The sequence below is a fragment of the Wyeomyia smithii genome, chromosome 1 (assembly GCF_029784165.1).
Source record: "Wyeomyia smithii strain HCP4-BCI-WySm-NY-G18 chromosome 1, ASM2978416v1, whole genome shotgun sequence".
NCBI classification, from domain to species: Eukaryota; Metazoa; Arthropoda; class Insecta; order Diptera; family Culicidae; genus Wyeomyia; species Wyeomyia smithii.
In genome coordinates this window covers 58,362,754-58,379,092 of record NC_073694.1, presented here as the reverse complement: position 1 = coordinate 58,379,092, position 16,339 = coordinate 58,362,754, and the positions used below count along the sequence as shown (strand labels likewise).

At 40.5% G+C, this 16,339-nt stretch overlaps 1 protein-coding gene across 4 annotated transcripts in view; it reads left to right on the top strand.

Moving 5' to 3' along the window:
• LOC129717213 (LIM domain-containing protein A-like) overlaps nucleotides 1–15,877 on the top strand; it is a 55,719-nt gene extending 39,842 nt beyond the window's left edge. For all 4 annotated transcript variants that reach the window (XM_055667075.1, XM_055667071.1, XM_055667068.1 and 1 more), the window contains exon 4: nucleotides 14,215–15,877. In XM_055667075.1, the coding sequence (XP_055523050.1) occupies nucleotides 14,215–15,231 (1,017 nt within the window). In that variant the 3' untranslated portion in view covers nucleotides 15,232–15,877. The remainder of the gene's footprint in view (nucleotides 1–14,214) is intronic.
• Nucleotides 15,878–16,339: the final 462 nt, after the last annotated feature.

Genomic DNA, 16,339 nt, shown 5'->3' with positions numbered 1-16,339 from the left:
TTTTATCACTGTCAGCAACGTTTAGACAGGTGACAGAAAAAATATCAACTTCTTCAATTATACGATTTTGGGGTGCTTATAAGTGCCATTGAGGTTTTACAAAAGTGTCACCGGCAGTTTTATTTATTTTATAGACATTTTTGATTGCCTTTTGCCGATGGCACGAGATGATTCTAATTCTCTAGTTCTTACACACTACCAGCACACGCACAACTACATATTAGCATAATTTGGGAATCGACCGTATTATTGATATCGGGGGATTTCGGCTAAGCGGTCTTTTAATTTGGAAACACTTATTTGATTCTGTCCAACGTTTCAACACCGGTTGGTGTCTTCATCAGGGAAACTATATTTTGTTTAAATAAGTTGAATTTTAACAATTTTCTTTTTTTTACAAACATTGTCTACTTACGAATGCTAAGGTTCCTCGTCCTATGGCTTTTTAAAGCTTATAACTGTGTGTTTGGTGCAGTTGTGTGGTGGTGACATTGATAATTTGGCTAACTATGAGAAATTATGTGGTTAAGTCTGTTGTTTGTGGTTTTAAATTAAATATTTCTTACTGCTATTCTGTTTTGCTGTTTGAAAATCTGTGGTTGTCCTAACTGGCTTCGTTCACTTTTGGCTATTGGGAAACAATATCTTGGCTATTGCTGTTTGAGCTATTTTTAGAGAGAGATGGACTATTGTTTGACATCTGAGTTAGAAGGGAGGCATATGCTGTGTTTAGACCAGCGATGTCTGTTCTCTTATTTACTACGTGTTGTGTGGTGTATATGTGACACATCTCTAAGAACGGGAGTGTGTTAACTGTTCTACTACGATCTACAATTGTGGTGTTGTCTAGGTTGAATTTGTGTCTGAAGTCAACGCGATGTTGTAGGAGTGCAGTTTTCTCTCTCACCTCTTCTATTGTTGTTGTTGTTGTGTGGGTACCATCCATGATCTCATCTACACGTTTCATGTTGGATTTGTGGTGCAATAGTCTTGTGTTGAGTTTGTTTGATGTCATACCAATGTAGCAGCTATTGCAGTTGCTACATGGTATTTTGTAAACAACGCTGTGACAGTCTGATTTATCGAAAGGGTCTTTAACTCTCGAGAGAAATTGGATAACTGTGTTTGTTTGTCTGCATGCTATGTGGTATTGTGGATAGTCATGTGTAAGCATTTTTGCTAGTCGTTCTGTCAGCATCGGAACGTAAGGAACAGACCGATATAATTTTACCTGCTGCGTAACGCTGGGAAAATCTCGAAGTTGTTCTTGAGTATGTTGTTTGGATGCTCCTGGGTGGATGGTGTTTTCGGTGTCTTCTTCTTGGCCTTGGTCGGATTGGGTAGTTGGATTTGTTGTTGGCGGGGATCTTAGTGATTCTTGTTGGTTGCTGTTTGGTGAATTTTGCGGAACCGAAGATAGTACTGATTTTAGGGTGCTGCTTTGTGGATTTGTCGGTGACGGAGGCGGTGCTGGAAGTGGTGGTGACCTGGATGGAATCTGTGCTGGCGTTGGATCAATGTTAGATCCCCATCTCCTATTCATCGTCGAGATTTGTTCTTGGATGAGCCTGTTTATCAGTGTTTATGGGAAGTTGTTGTTTCGCAGATGCTGGTGTATTGTGGTTTTTTGATGTTGTATGCTGCTATTGCGTGATAAAAACATGACCCGATGAATGAAGTTTTTCGCTACATTGACTTTTTGTCGCATTTTGTGGCATGAGTGGTAGTTCAGCATCCTTCCCGAAGCAATTGGTTTTATATACCATTCTGTCGTGAGATGCTGGTTTATATACCTGATAACAATCATGTCTAGGTAAGGGAGCTTTCCGTCCTGCTCAACCTCAACCGTGAATTGTATCCTCGATTCCTGTTTGTTGAACACGTCTAAAACGGTAGGTACTGCATCCTTCGGAATAGCCAGGAAGAGATCGTCAACATATTTCCGGACTACAGGAACTGTGAAAGACAGTTCAGTAAGGGCCCTCTCTATGACGGAATCCAATGTTATGTCAGCTAAAATTCCTGGCTGTTTCGAAGGATGCAGTACCTACCGTTTTAGACGTGTTCAACAAACAGGAATCGAGGATACAATTCACGGTTGAGGTTGAGCAGGACGGAAAGCTCCCTTACCTAGACATGATTGTTATCAGGAATATAAACCAGCATCTCACGACAGAATGGTATATAAAACCAATTGCTTCGGGAAGGATGCTGAACTACCACTCATGCCACAAAATGCGACAAAAAGTCAATGTAGCGAAAAACTTCAACCATCGGGTCATGTTTTTATCACGCAATAGCAGCATACAACATCAAAAAACCACAATACACCAGCATCTGCGAAACAACAACTTCCCATAAACACTGATAAACAGGCTCATCCAAGAACAAATCTCGACGATGAATAGGAGATGGGGATCTAACATTGATCCAACGCCAGCACAGATTCCATCCAGGTCACCACCACTTCCAGCACCGCCTCCGTCACCGACAAATCCACAAAGCAGCACCCTAAAATCAGTACCATCTTCGGTTCCGCAAAATTCACCAAACAGCAACCAACAAGAATCACTAAGATCCCCGCCAACAACGAATCCAACTACCCAATCCGACCAAGGCCAAGAAGAAGACACCGAAAACACCATCCACCCAGGAGCATCCGAACAACATACTCAAGAACAACTTCAAGATTTTCCCAGCGTTACGCAGCAGGTAAAATTATATCGGTCTGTTCCTTACGTTCCGATGCTGACAGAACGAGTAGCAAAAATGTTTACACATGACTATCCACAATACCACATAGCATGCAGACAAACAAACACAGTTAACCAATTTCTCTCGAGAGTTAAAGACCCACTCGATAAATCAGACTGTCACAGCGTTGTTTACAAAATACCATGTAGCAACTGCAATAGCTGCTACATTGGTATGACATCAAACAAACTCAACACAAGACTATTGCACCACAAATCCAACATGAAACGTGTAGATGAGATCATGGATGGTACCCACACAACAACAACAATAGAAGAGGTGAGAGAGAAAACTGCACTCCTACAACATCGCGTTGACTTCAGACACAAATTCAACCTAGACAACACCACAATTGTAGATCGTAGTAGAACAGTTAACACACTCCCGTTCTTGGAGATGTGTCACATATACACCACACAACACGTAGTAAATAAGAGAACGAACATCGCCGGTCTAAACACAGCATATGCCTCCCTTCTAACTCAGATGTCAAAAAATAGTCCATCTCTCTCTAAAAATAGCACAAACAGCAATAGCCAAGATATTAATTCCCAATAGCCAAAAGTGAACGTAGCCAGTTAGAACAACCACAGATTTTTAAACAGCAAAACAGAATAGCAGTGAGAAATATTTAATTTAAAACCACAAACAACAGACTAAACCACATAATTTCTCATAGTTAGCCAAATTATCAATGACAGTGATTCGATACGCAGCTGATATATCAGCAAGAATAATTCTCCCGCACCGCTGTTACCCCGCTAGCAGCACGGACCGGATCGAGCGAGTGGAAGTCAACTACAAGTGGCATCTACAAGGTCGCGTGTAGGACACGGCCACTGTGCCACAACACGAAGCTGGATCGTCATTGTTTGTTCTGCGGAGACGCTCGATTAATCCTACTATCAGCCGTGAGGTCGTGACTTAAACGTTCGGTGAAGTATTACCTTTAGAATTTTTACTATTATTATCAATATTATTACTATGTTATAATATTATTATTAATATTATTATTGATATTATTATTGTTATTATTATTATTATTACTATAATTATTATTATTATTATTATTACTATTGTTATTAGTATTAGTATTACTGCAAACGTGCATGCAAACAAACGAAATTGCTGGCTACGAGCTCTTCACGAGAGAGTATCGCGTGTACATCCCTGCCAAGGATGTAGAAATCGACGGTGTGGTTACCGAGGAGAATCTCACTGTCGATGACATTTTGCGTCATGGAGTTGGCTGTTTTAAAAACCCCTTGATGCAAAGTGTAAAGATACTGGATTGCAAGCAATTGCATTCAGTATCCATTGAAGAAGGGAAGAAGAAATTCCTCCCTTCGGATTCCTTCCGAGTAACATTCGCCGGATCCGCGCTGCCGAACTACGTCCGCTTGGACAGGGTTCGTCTACCTGTACGCCTGTTCGTACCGCGGGTCATGCATTGCCAAAACTGTAAGCAGTTAGGTCACACAGCCACCTACTGCTGCAACAAGGCACGCTGTAGCAAGTGCGGAGGCAATCATGCTGATAACGCTTGCAGTGGGGATACTGAAAAGTGTCTTTATTGCGAGAGAACTCGGCATGACCTTCCGGCATGTCCCGCGTACAAACAGCGCGAGGAAAAAATTAAGCGTTCCCTTAAGGAACGATCAAAGCGCTCTTTTGCAGAAATGCTTAAGAGGGCTGAGCCACCCTCGACAGGAAACATCTTTTCCTTTTTGCCAACCGATGAGGGTACATCTGACGATCCCGTCGAAGGGTGTTCTTATGCCTTGCCAGAGGGATCTAGGAAGAGGAGAATGCTCAACTCTCCTAATCTTTCTCGTAAAGGTCGTAAGATAACCCCAGCGGAATGACCAATAAGACAACACAAAAAGGAAGCGGTGAAGAAAAACCGAAGCAAGTACCCCCCGGTTTTAATTTCAAATCAAACCAGGAGTACCCACCGCTTCCTGGGGCACCAAAAACCCCTCGTGCACCCATTTCTCGATCAGAAGACATAAAAGAAACAGGGATCATAAAATTCTCTGATATTGTGGACTGGATATTTGAAACATTCAACATACCAGATCCCCTTCAAAACATTCTTCTTGCCCTTCTCCCTACAGTGAAAACCTTTTTGAAGCAACTCACAGCAACTTGGCCCCTCATTTCAGCTATCGTATCTTTCGATGACTAATACGTCGAAAGAGGTTAGGAATTTTGTCACTGTGTTACAGTGGAACTGCAGAAGTATCGTCCCCAAATTTGATTTATTTTCACATTTGATAAACACATACAATTGTGATGCGTTCGCGCTTTGTGAAACTTTTCTCAATTCAAATGACCAACTTAATTTCCACAATTTTAACATCATTCGTCGAGATCGAGACTCACACGGTGGAGGGGTACTTTTAGGGATCAAAAAGTGCTATTCTTTTTTCAGAATCGACCTCCCCTCGATCTCGAATATTGAAGTTGCTGCCATTAAAGTTGTTGCCATTCAAACGAATATGAATGGAAAAGACCTTTGCCTTGTTTCGTTATATATTCCCCCATCCGCGCGGATTGAACAGAAGCAACTCCTTGATATAGCAGAATTGCTTCCCGCACCTTTTTTGATTTTGGGAGATTTTAACTCTCACTGTTCGCTATGGGGGTCGCTGTACGACGACAACCGATCTTCTTTAATTTGTAACTGGATCGACGACTTCAATATGACACTTTTGAATACTGGGGAAGCGACACGTGTACCTAATCCTCCAGCACGTGAAAGCGTGCTTGACCTATCCCTCTGCTCGACATCACTAGCGTTAGATTGCCAGTGGAAAGTAATCAACGACCCCCACGGTAGTGATCATCTTCCAATCGTTATATCAATTGCTAATGGTTCAACTCCCCCGAACCCAATCAATATTTCCTACGACCTTACACGTAATATTGATTGGAAGCGTTATGAGTCTATTATAGCGGAATCTATCGAGACTCACGAGGAACTTCCTCCGGAGGAAGAATACACGTTCTTAGCTGGCTTGATAATCGACGCCGCGACGCAAGCTCAGGCGAAACCGATACCCGGGGTAACGATTAGACAACGCCCTCCCAACAAATGGTGGGACAAAGAGTGCTCTGAGCTGTACGCGCGAAGGTCCGCGGCGTATAAGGACTACCGGGAGTACGGCACTGTCAACCTACTACGAAAGTACGAGGCACTGGGCAGGCAGATGAAGAGCTTAGTAAAGGCGAAAAAACGCGGGTACTGGCGGCGGTTCGTAAACGCGTTGTCGAGGGAAACAGCGATGAGCACTCTTTGGGATACCGCCAGGCGCATGCGGAACCGTGACGTTTCGAATGAGAGTGAGGAGTATTCAGATCGCTGGATACTTGATTTTGCCAAAAAGGTCTGTCCGGACTCTGTACCGGAACAGAAAACCTTTCGCGACGCGTTTATAGTAACTACGGAAGAGCCTCCATTTTCGATGTTGGAATTTTCAATGGCTCTCCTGTCGTGCAACAATAAGGCTCCAGGGTTAGATAGAATAAAATTCAACCTGTTGAAGAATCTACCCGACTCTGCAAAAAGACGCTTGTTGGACTTGTTCAACAAGTTTCTTGAGCTAAATATTGTTCCGCATGACTGGAGGGAGGTAAAAGTCATTGCTATTCGGAAACCCGGGAAACCTGCCTCTGATCACAATTCATATAGGCCGATTGCGATGCTCTCTTGCCTCCGGAAATTAATGGAGAAAATGATCCTCTTACGGTTAGACAAATGAGTCGAAACAAACGGTTTACTTTCAGATACTCAATTTGGCTTTCACCGGGGCAAAGGGACGAACGATTGCCTAGCGTTGCTTTCTACTGAAATTCAACTCGCATTTGCTCGAAAAGAGCAAATGGCTTCTGCGTTCTTGGATATTAAGGGGGCTTTTGACTCTGTCTCTGTAGAAGTTTTAAGCGCGAAACTTCATTCGCAGGGACTTTCACCAAATTTGAATAACGTTTTGCTCAATTTTTTGTCAGAAAAGCATATGTATTTCTCACATGGCGATTCGACAACTTCCCGAATTAGTTACATGGGCCTTCCCCAGGGCTCATGTTTAAGTCCTCTCTTATATAATTTTTACGTCAATGACATCGATGAATGTCTTGCAAATTCATGCACGCTAAGGCAACTTGCAGACGATAGCGTTGTATCCATTACTGGTAGCGAGGCTAGCGATCTGCAAGGACCATTGCAAGATACCTTAGACAATTTGTCTGATTGGGCTCTTAAGCTGGGTATCGAATTCTCTCCGGAGAAAACTGAGTTGGTCGTTTTTTCTAGGAAGCATAACCCAGCTCAGCTGCAGCTCCTACTAACGGGTAAAACGATCTCTCAGGTTTTAGTCGCTAAATATCTCGGGGTCTGGTTCGACTCTAAATGCACCTGGGCTTGTCATATTAGGTATCTGACACGAAAATGCCAACAGAGGATTAATTTTCTTCGTACGATTACCGGAACCTGGTGGGGAGCCCACCCAGGAGACCTTCTAAGGCTTTACCAAACAACGATATTGTCAGTTCTTGAGTACGGCTGTTTCTGCTTTCGCTCCGCCGCGAACACGCACATTATAAAATTAGAGAGAATACAATATCGTTGTTTGCGTATTGCCTTGGGTTGCATGCAGTCGACCCATACGATGAGTCTTGAAGTGTTAGCGGGTATTTTTCCGTTGAAACATCGTTTTTGGAATCTCTCTTACCGGTTGCTAATTCGATGCACAGTTATGAACCCATTAGTAATTGAAAATTTCGAGAGGTTGGTCGACCTTCAATCTCAATCCAGATTTATGACTTTATATTTTGACTATATGGCTCAAGATATTAATCCTTCTTCATACGATTCCTCCAATGTCGCACTTTTAGATACTTCTAATAATGCTATATTCTTCGACACCACCATGAAACAAGACATTTCTGGTATCCGGGATCAATTGCGACCCCAAGAGATCCCTAAGATTTTTTCCAATAAGTTTAAACATGTTAGTTATGATAAAAGGTTTTACACTGACGGATCTAATCTAGATGAGTCCACTGGCTTCGGTGTTTTCCACGAAAATTTTACCGCCTCCTACAAACTCGATGCTCCTGCTTCCGTGTACGTCGCAGAACTTGCTGCTATTCAGTACTCTCTTGGAATCATCGAAACCCTACCCACAGACCACTACTTCATCTTCACAGATAGTCTCAGTGCCATTCAGGCTCTGCGATCGATGAGGCCTGTGAAGCACACCCCGTATTTCCTGGGGAAAATACGGCGGTTTTTAAGTGCTTTAACAGATAAAAATTACCGGGTTACCTTAGCGTGGGTCCCTTCTCATTGCTCGATTCCGGGTAATGAAAAGGCTGACTCTTTAGCTAAGGTGGGTGCTATTGATGGCGATATTTATGAAAGACCAATTGCTTATGATGAATTTTATAGCATTTTGCGTCAGAGAACACTCAACAGTTGGCAATCATCATGGAACTCAGATGAACTGGGACGGTGGCTACATTCCATTTTTCCTAAGGAATCGACGAAAGCATGGTTCAAGGGGTTGGATGTCGGTCGGGACTTCATTCGCGTGATGTCCAGACTTATGTCCAATCACTACACGTAAAACACGCATCTCTTTCGTTTAGGGCTTGTAGACAGTAATCACTGCGTTTGTGGCGATGGCTACCATGACATCGAGCATGTTGTTTGGTCGTGTACCGAATACTGTGGTGTTAGGTCCGAGCTTATAGATTCCCTTCGGGCCCGAGAAAAACAACCGAACGTACCCGTTAGAGACATTCTGGGAAGCGGTGATCTCCAGTACATGATACAGCTATACTGCTTTCTGAAAAACGCTGACATTAAAATTTAAAATTTTCTTTGTCTATTTGTCAGATTAAGAATACAAATATGCTATGCTGAAGACACGGAAACGAAGAGCCCGCATCTATGCTTACACAAATATTTTGAACCCACAACAAACAAGAATACAATTGCTCTACCAGTTGAAAAACAAAGTTCCAAAATAGTTTTAAGTCAAAATTGTATCTCCCCTCCTCTCACCTTAAATCCCCACTAGCTCGTAGTCGGCCGCGAGAATAAAAAAAAGGCCTCCCTCTTTTCCCTGCTAACGTAGAATTAATATGAATTGTACTTGGCTCAGTAAAACAGAAAATGTATCGTGCCGTGTCAAATAAACTAATTTAAACCATTAAAAATTATCAATGTCACCACCACACAACTGCACCAAACACACAGTTATAAGCTTTAAAAAGCCATAGGACGAGGAACCTTAGCATTTGTAAGTAGACAATGTTTGTAAAAAAAAGAAAATAGTTAAAATCCAACTTATTTAAACAAAATATAGTTTCCCTGATGAAGACACCAACCGGTGTTGAAACGTTGGACAGAATCAAATAAGTGTTTCCAAATTAAAAGACCACTTAGCCGAAATCCCCCGATACTACCTAATAGCAGTAGCCAAACGGCTAAAAGCGAACGCGCCAGATCCGGGCAGAATCACTAACATGTCCGGACAATGTCTTCGTTGTTTCGTCTGTGATGGAAGGCTATGTTCGAATTAGCTGGTACAAAAACCATACAAACATGTTTTTACAATTATCCTTGCTCATCCCTGATGCGCTACTTGCTCCACTTGCTGCGGGTCGAGCCAGTTTCCAGTAAACCATCCTCTTGCCATAGTGGTCGGTTATACTATGAAGATTTTTTGGACAAATTTTTGCATGCTAGCTTTCATACGTGACTACTGAGAGTTAGTCTTATAGTGAGCGTATAGTTGTGCACAACAACAAATCGTTTACCAGTGCGTCTTGAACTGTCCTACAGATCAGACGTTTTTTCGGTTGCTTGTGGATTGGTCTTTGACTGCCTATAGCTTCAAAGTTTGTGTTTTGTCAGTGTGTCTTTTAAAGACTACCTGAAAGTTATTTCCCATCAGTCTTTCTCAAGACTACCTACTTTTGAATTTAACATTTGTTTTAACTTTTTTCGTATCACCTGAAATGGCTGGACGGAAAAAGAAACCTCGCATCGCTGCGGGGAGGAAAAGAGAGGCATCTCTTTCTGACACTTCGAGTGTCTGTAGTGACAATCCTTTTGATCTTTTGCCTGAGCAAGAAGCTGGTGAAATGGAAGTTACCAATAATGAAACTATACAAAATATAAAATCTTTAAAAAAGGAGAAAATTCCACCTATTGTGGTAACTATTTCTTCTGAATTTAATATATTCAAAAAGGAACTTTCAACGTTTGTTTCTGACGTTAATGTTACCTATCAAATTGGCCGTAGAGGTGATTGCCGCTTATTAGCCGACTCAGTAAAGGGTCGTGATCGTCTTGTTCAGTATTTAACTGACAAGATGTACAAATTTTTTACATATGACACCAAGAACGCCAAGCCGTTCAAGGTTGTCTTGAAAGGTCTCACCAACGATCAAACCGTTGATGAGATCAAACTTACTTTAACAGAATTACTTGGCATAGCCCCTACCCAAGTAATTCTAATGAAACAAAAATCACGAGGCGAAAACAGTCAGAGAACTGGAATTTCCCTTGTCAATTATTTAATTCATTTAACCGCAATGAGGTTAACAACTTAAAATTTTTTGAAAAAGCACATGCTTTGTATAATGTGCGTGTAAAGTGGGAAATTTATAGGAAGTATGGCGGAGGTGAAAAGCATATCACCCAATGCCGTACTTGCCAACGTTATGGCCATGGTTCCAAATTCTGTAACATGGACCAAAAATGTCTTAATTGTGGAGACTCTTCTCACAAAAAGGACACATGTCCTGTGAAAGAGAGTAAAAATTTTCGCTGTGCGAATTGTAACGGCAACCATATGTCAAATTTTTATCAATGCCCAGTCCGTTTAGCAATTGTTGAGGCAAGGCAAGGTAAACAAAATTCAATTTCTCAATTAAAACCAACTTCAAAACAAAATTCTCCAAGCGTACCAGTGACGCATAGTTTACCTACTCCTTTGCATACCCGTTTAACTTATGCACAGGTTACAGGTAGTTCGAACATTATACCGCCTAGTGTTGGTAGTTCGAAAATGACCGTTTATATGGGTAAGCAAAACACGCTAGAAAATAATTGTACACCTATTACTCCAGCTAATATTGCTGCCGAAAATATTTTTTCTAATGTCAACTGCCTGGGGCCTATTACGGCAGGTAAACTTTCTTTTTTGCAACAGGCAATGTTCGATCTTATGAACGCCATGTTGCAGGCAAAATCAATGTTTGAAGCCATTCAAATAGGCACAAATTTTACTATTAAAATTGTTTCCAATTTAAAATTTAGCAATGATTTTGGATAAAACAATTAAAATATTAAATTGGAATGCTCGCTCATTGAAGGCCAATGAGAATGAGCTTTTTAATTTTTTAACAGTAAATAATGTGCATATTGCAATTATTACTGAAACATTTTTGAAACCTAACATAAAATTAAAATATGATCCCAATTACGTGGTTCATAGATATCATAGGATTCAGGGTTCCGGCGGTGGAGTTGCAATTGTTATTCATCGCCGAATCAAACATCGTGCTCTTCCCCATCTTGAGACGAAAATTATTGAAACTTTGGGAATTGAAGTTCAAACTGAACTTGGGATTTTATTTATTGCCGCAGCATATTTACCATTTCAATGCACACGCGAGCCCAAAAATTATTCTAAAGGTGATTTACAAAAACACACCAGAAATCGTTCGAAATTTTTCATAATCGGCGATTTTAACGCTAAACATCGTTCATGGAATAATTCTCAAAGTAATTCCAATGGCAAAATTTTATTCAATGATTGTTCTTCAGGCTACTATTCTATTTTGTCTCCGAATAGTCCTACATGTTTTTCTTCTGTAATAAACCCTTCAACAATTGATTTGGTGCTAACAGATCAAAGTCATGTATGTAGTGATTTGATCACACATGCTGACTTTGATTCTGACCATCTTCCAATAACTTTTTCTTTATCATATGAATCAGTTTTAAACCCTATGAGCTATGTTTTTAATTATAACAAGGCTAGTTGGGAAAGATACAAAACTCATATTGAGAGAAATTTCAATAATGAGCTTGATTTGCAAAACGAAGTGAATATTGATTCCGCTTTGGAAGCATTAAAGTGTGTAATTGTTGATGCCAGGAATTATTCTGTTCCAAAGGCTCAAGTGAAATTTGATTTATCAATAATTGACGAAAATCTTCAACTTCTATTTCGTTTGAAAAATGTCCGCAGGCGTCAATATCAACGTTCTCGTGACCCTGTTTTTAAAACTATTTATAAAGATTTACAGAAAGAGATGCATCATTCTGAGAAATCAAAATTTTGAGACTAAAGTTGAAAAATTGAAACCATATTCAAAACCATTTTGGAAGCTGTCGAAGATTCTTTAGAAACCTTCAAAGCCTATTCCAGTTTTAAAAGATGGTGAACGTTTTCTTGTATCCAATTAACAAAAGGCTCAAAGACTTGCTCAGAAGTTTGAGAGTGTTCATAACTCAAATTTGAATTTTGTGAGTCCAATTGAAAATGAAGTCACACGTCAATTTGATTTAATTTCTTCCCAGAATTTTTTACCTGCAGAAATAATTGAAACTAACTTGAATAGGATTAAATCAATTATTAAAAATTTCAAAAATATGAAAGCACCTGGTGACGATGGAATCTTTAATATACTAATCAAACATCTCCCTGAGAGCACAATGGAATTTTTAGTGAAAATTTTCAATTGCTGCTTCAAAATTGCATATTTTCCCAAATTATGGAAAAATGCAAAAATTACTCCCATTTTAAAACCGGATAAGAACCCAGCTGAAGTTTCAGGTTATCGACCAATCAGTTTGCTTTCTTCAATAAGTAAACTGTTTGAGAGAATTATTCTTAACAGAATGATGTCACACATCAACGAAAATTCAATTTTTGCAAATGAACAGTTTGGATTTCGCCATGGGCATTCCACAACTCATCAATTGCTCAGAGTTACTAATATGATACGAGCTAACAAATCTGAAGGTTATTCCACTGGAGCTGCTCTTTTAGACATAGAAAAAGCATTCGACAGTGTTTGGCATAAAGGTTTGATTGCGAAATTGCAAACTTTTAATTTTCCAATTTTCCTAATCAAAATTTTAAAAAATTTTCTTACTGATCTAACTCTGCAGGTTGTCTATCAGAATTCAAAATCTGATAGATTTCCTGTCAGAGCAGGTGTACCTCAAGGTTCAGTCTTAGGTCCAGCCCTGTACAACATATTCACTTCAGATCTTCCTGATTTGCCTCCAGGATGCACAAAGTCATTGTTCTGCGATGACACAAGCATTTCCGTAAAAGGAAAAAGTCTTCGTGTCATATGCAGTCGATTGCAGAAAAGTTTAGATATTTTTTCTTCCTACTTGCAAAAGTGGAAAATCTCTCCCAATGCTTCTAAAACTCAAATGATAATTTTTCCGCATAAGCCTAGGGCTTCTTTCCTCAAGCCAAACAATAATCACGTTGTCAAGATGAATGGGGTTATTTTAAGTTGGTCCGACAAGGTTAAGTACTTGGGACTAATTTATGATAAAAAACTTATTTTCAAAGAGCACATTGAGAGTATACAAGCCAAGTGCATCAAATATACGAGATGTTTATATCCTCTCATTAACAGGAATTCTAAACTTTGTTTAAAGAACAAACTTTTGATTTACAAACAAATTTTTAGACCAGCAATGCTTTATGCTGTACCGATCTGGTCAAGTTGCTGTTCAACAAGGAAGAAAACGCTTCAAAGGATTCAGAATAAAATTCTGAAAATGATTTTGAAGCGTCCTCCATGGTTTGGTACACTCGAATTACATAGACTTACTGGTGTTGAACCATTAGAAGCTATGTCAAATAAAATTATTAACAATTTTCGACAAAAATCGTTGCAATCCTCAATTGCTACGATAAGCTCTCTTTATAGCCAATAAGTTAGCAATTAAGTTAGTTGTAAGTTTACTTCCCCTTTTCTGACAAGTAGGTTTAAACCCCCAGAATGATAAGTCCTAATTGCGAAAGCAAACAAACCCTAACAATTAAAATTACAAATTTCTTATAGTGTTGAGAAGTCACCACTTGTGATTGGACACACATACTCATTATTTACTAATATTTATCATAAATACTTAAGCTACTAACAAATCCCCCCTTAAAAAAAAAAAAACAAATCGTTTACAAAGTCAAATTGTTTGTATACTCTAAGGTTTACCGGAATGTTTAAAACGCTATTATCATCAAGTCGACAGAAGCAAAGAAAACTAATCTCTAAGGCAAAAACTGGGTTGACCAGTGTTATAAAACGGCTAGAACTAAAATCTTGAAATACTATCGTTATCAATCACTTTGTTCGTTATTTTAAATACCATTCAAGCACCCGTTTTAATCCCCCGTTTCCTCATTTCAGGTCACCTTGGATTGTTCGGAAAATTTCAACACCAACGGAGACGAGGAGGCGAAGCCCACCATCCTGGTGAAGCGCGTTCAAATTATCAAAAATTGCTCCTGTACGTCGTGCGAGAAGCAAACGACCCACAAAAAGAACCACCACCACAACCATCAGGAGCACAACCAGTTCGTGCAGGTGCCATCGACGACGGCATCACTGATACAGAACGACATTCCTGAGCTGCTCGAGGTGGTGCCGTACACCGAGAACGACACCGAACCGATTCACCATTCGCCGGTTCATTCCCACCAGAGTGGAACCCACGGTACGACCTATCTGCAGCAGCACCAGCTGAATCATTACGAGCACAACAGCCACACGGATAATGTGAAAAAGCTACTGCATCAGAAGATTAGCGGACTTCTGAAGAGCATCGAGGAAACCAACTCCAAGCAGGATCGCGAACAGTTAGTCGAAATGATCAAGCTGATAAAGGGTTCCAGCGATCGCAACTGGGATGATTTGGTTGAATCACTTCAATCGGAAAACACTATCCTAGACTTTGAACGCTTGCGCAACGAACTAGAGATCGAGGAGGACCCGGAATTTTACCCGAAACCTGGTAGTCCCGAGCAGGAAGATCACGAACGTCTGTTGAAACATCAATTTGACATCCTAAACCATCATCCGCATCACCAAGCGACCAGCCAGCATCCGCCATCTGCCGCACATCATCACGCGGCGGGAGAGAAGCTGGACCAGCATCACCATCTGGCACGGGGACCGCACGGAGCGTTGGTCATTACCGCCGATGAGGATGACGATGACGATGACGCTCGGTTGAATCACGGACACGAGATTAAGGAAAAAATCAACATTCATCCACACGAGCTAAAACCGAATCACGCCGGAGCGATCCTGACGTACGATAATCACCACAGCGAACATCCGGGTGGTACTGGCGGTGGAGCCGCCCATCATCATCATCACCAGCATCATCAGCACGGCGGTGACAGCAGTGAGCAGTCGAACTGAGTGGACGCGCGACGGCCGAAAGTTTTATATTGTTTTAGGTTTCTAGTCGTTAGTGATTTTTTCGGTCCGATTGCAGCAGTCCTGGCACTAATTTTTGTCCTACCTTTTTTCTAACCAACACCAAACACCACCACCACTAATTTCTTTATTCGACAATCGAAACGATCTTTTGGGAGATGATAGGTGTTGCTTTTTATGGCCTGCGAGCGCTCAGATCTGAGGTGTCCGAGCATCAGGGCGCGCACGTGTGGTGATTTGCTCCATCATTATTAGCCACACTTCTAGTGAGGTGTTGTATTTTACAAGCGTATATTTACCCTCTCCCTCTCTCATAGATGATGTTTTATTGCTTTATGGTTAGTATATTTATTATTTTTTTCTTTCTGCTCGAAAGCTGGTCTACGCAGAAGTGATGGGAATCGCAGAAGAGTAGTGAATAAAATTGAAACCTCAACGTGTTTGAGAATTACGGTTATTGTTGTAGGGCGGAAGCTTCGATAGGAATGGTATAGCGATGTTGACGGGGAAGTTTCATGCGCTTGTTTCGGCCCCTTAATAAAAGTCTGTTCCGGCAAACTTTAAATCAATTTAAGCAGCATTATATCCCAGTGAAATAAATTTAGAGACCTTAAAGGATACTACTATACACGGCACAGGGTGAATTGAGTATTCAACTGCGTCTTACTGCTAAGCGCAAGGAAATCTAACATTTTAGCAGTTGAATAGTCAAGAAAAAACTGGACAGGTGTTACTGTTTCGTTATAGAATAGAAGGAAAACCTATTTTCATAGGAGATTCGAAGTGACAAACTAACAGGGTACAATAACAAAATTATACCTTGAATGGTCAAAGGTGATGGTGCAGAGTAGTAAAAGTTTGAAAAGTAATTCTCTTCAGTACGATATTTTTCTCGATTACTATCAAAATTTCATCAGACAAACCAGAACATTGTATTTACATACAATGATTTATACATATTTTTATTCAACGTTTCACGATTATAACATGGTTTGTTGCTATTGCATTTATTCCTTTGTTGGTAATTGCGTCCTTGAACTTTAATTTTCAGAATCAGACTGCCGAAGTTCTTTTGGATCTATTGGGAGAT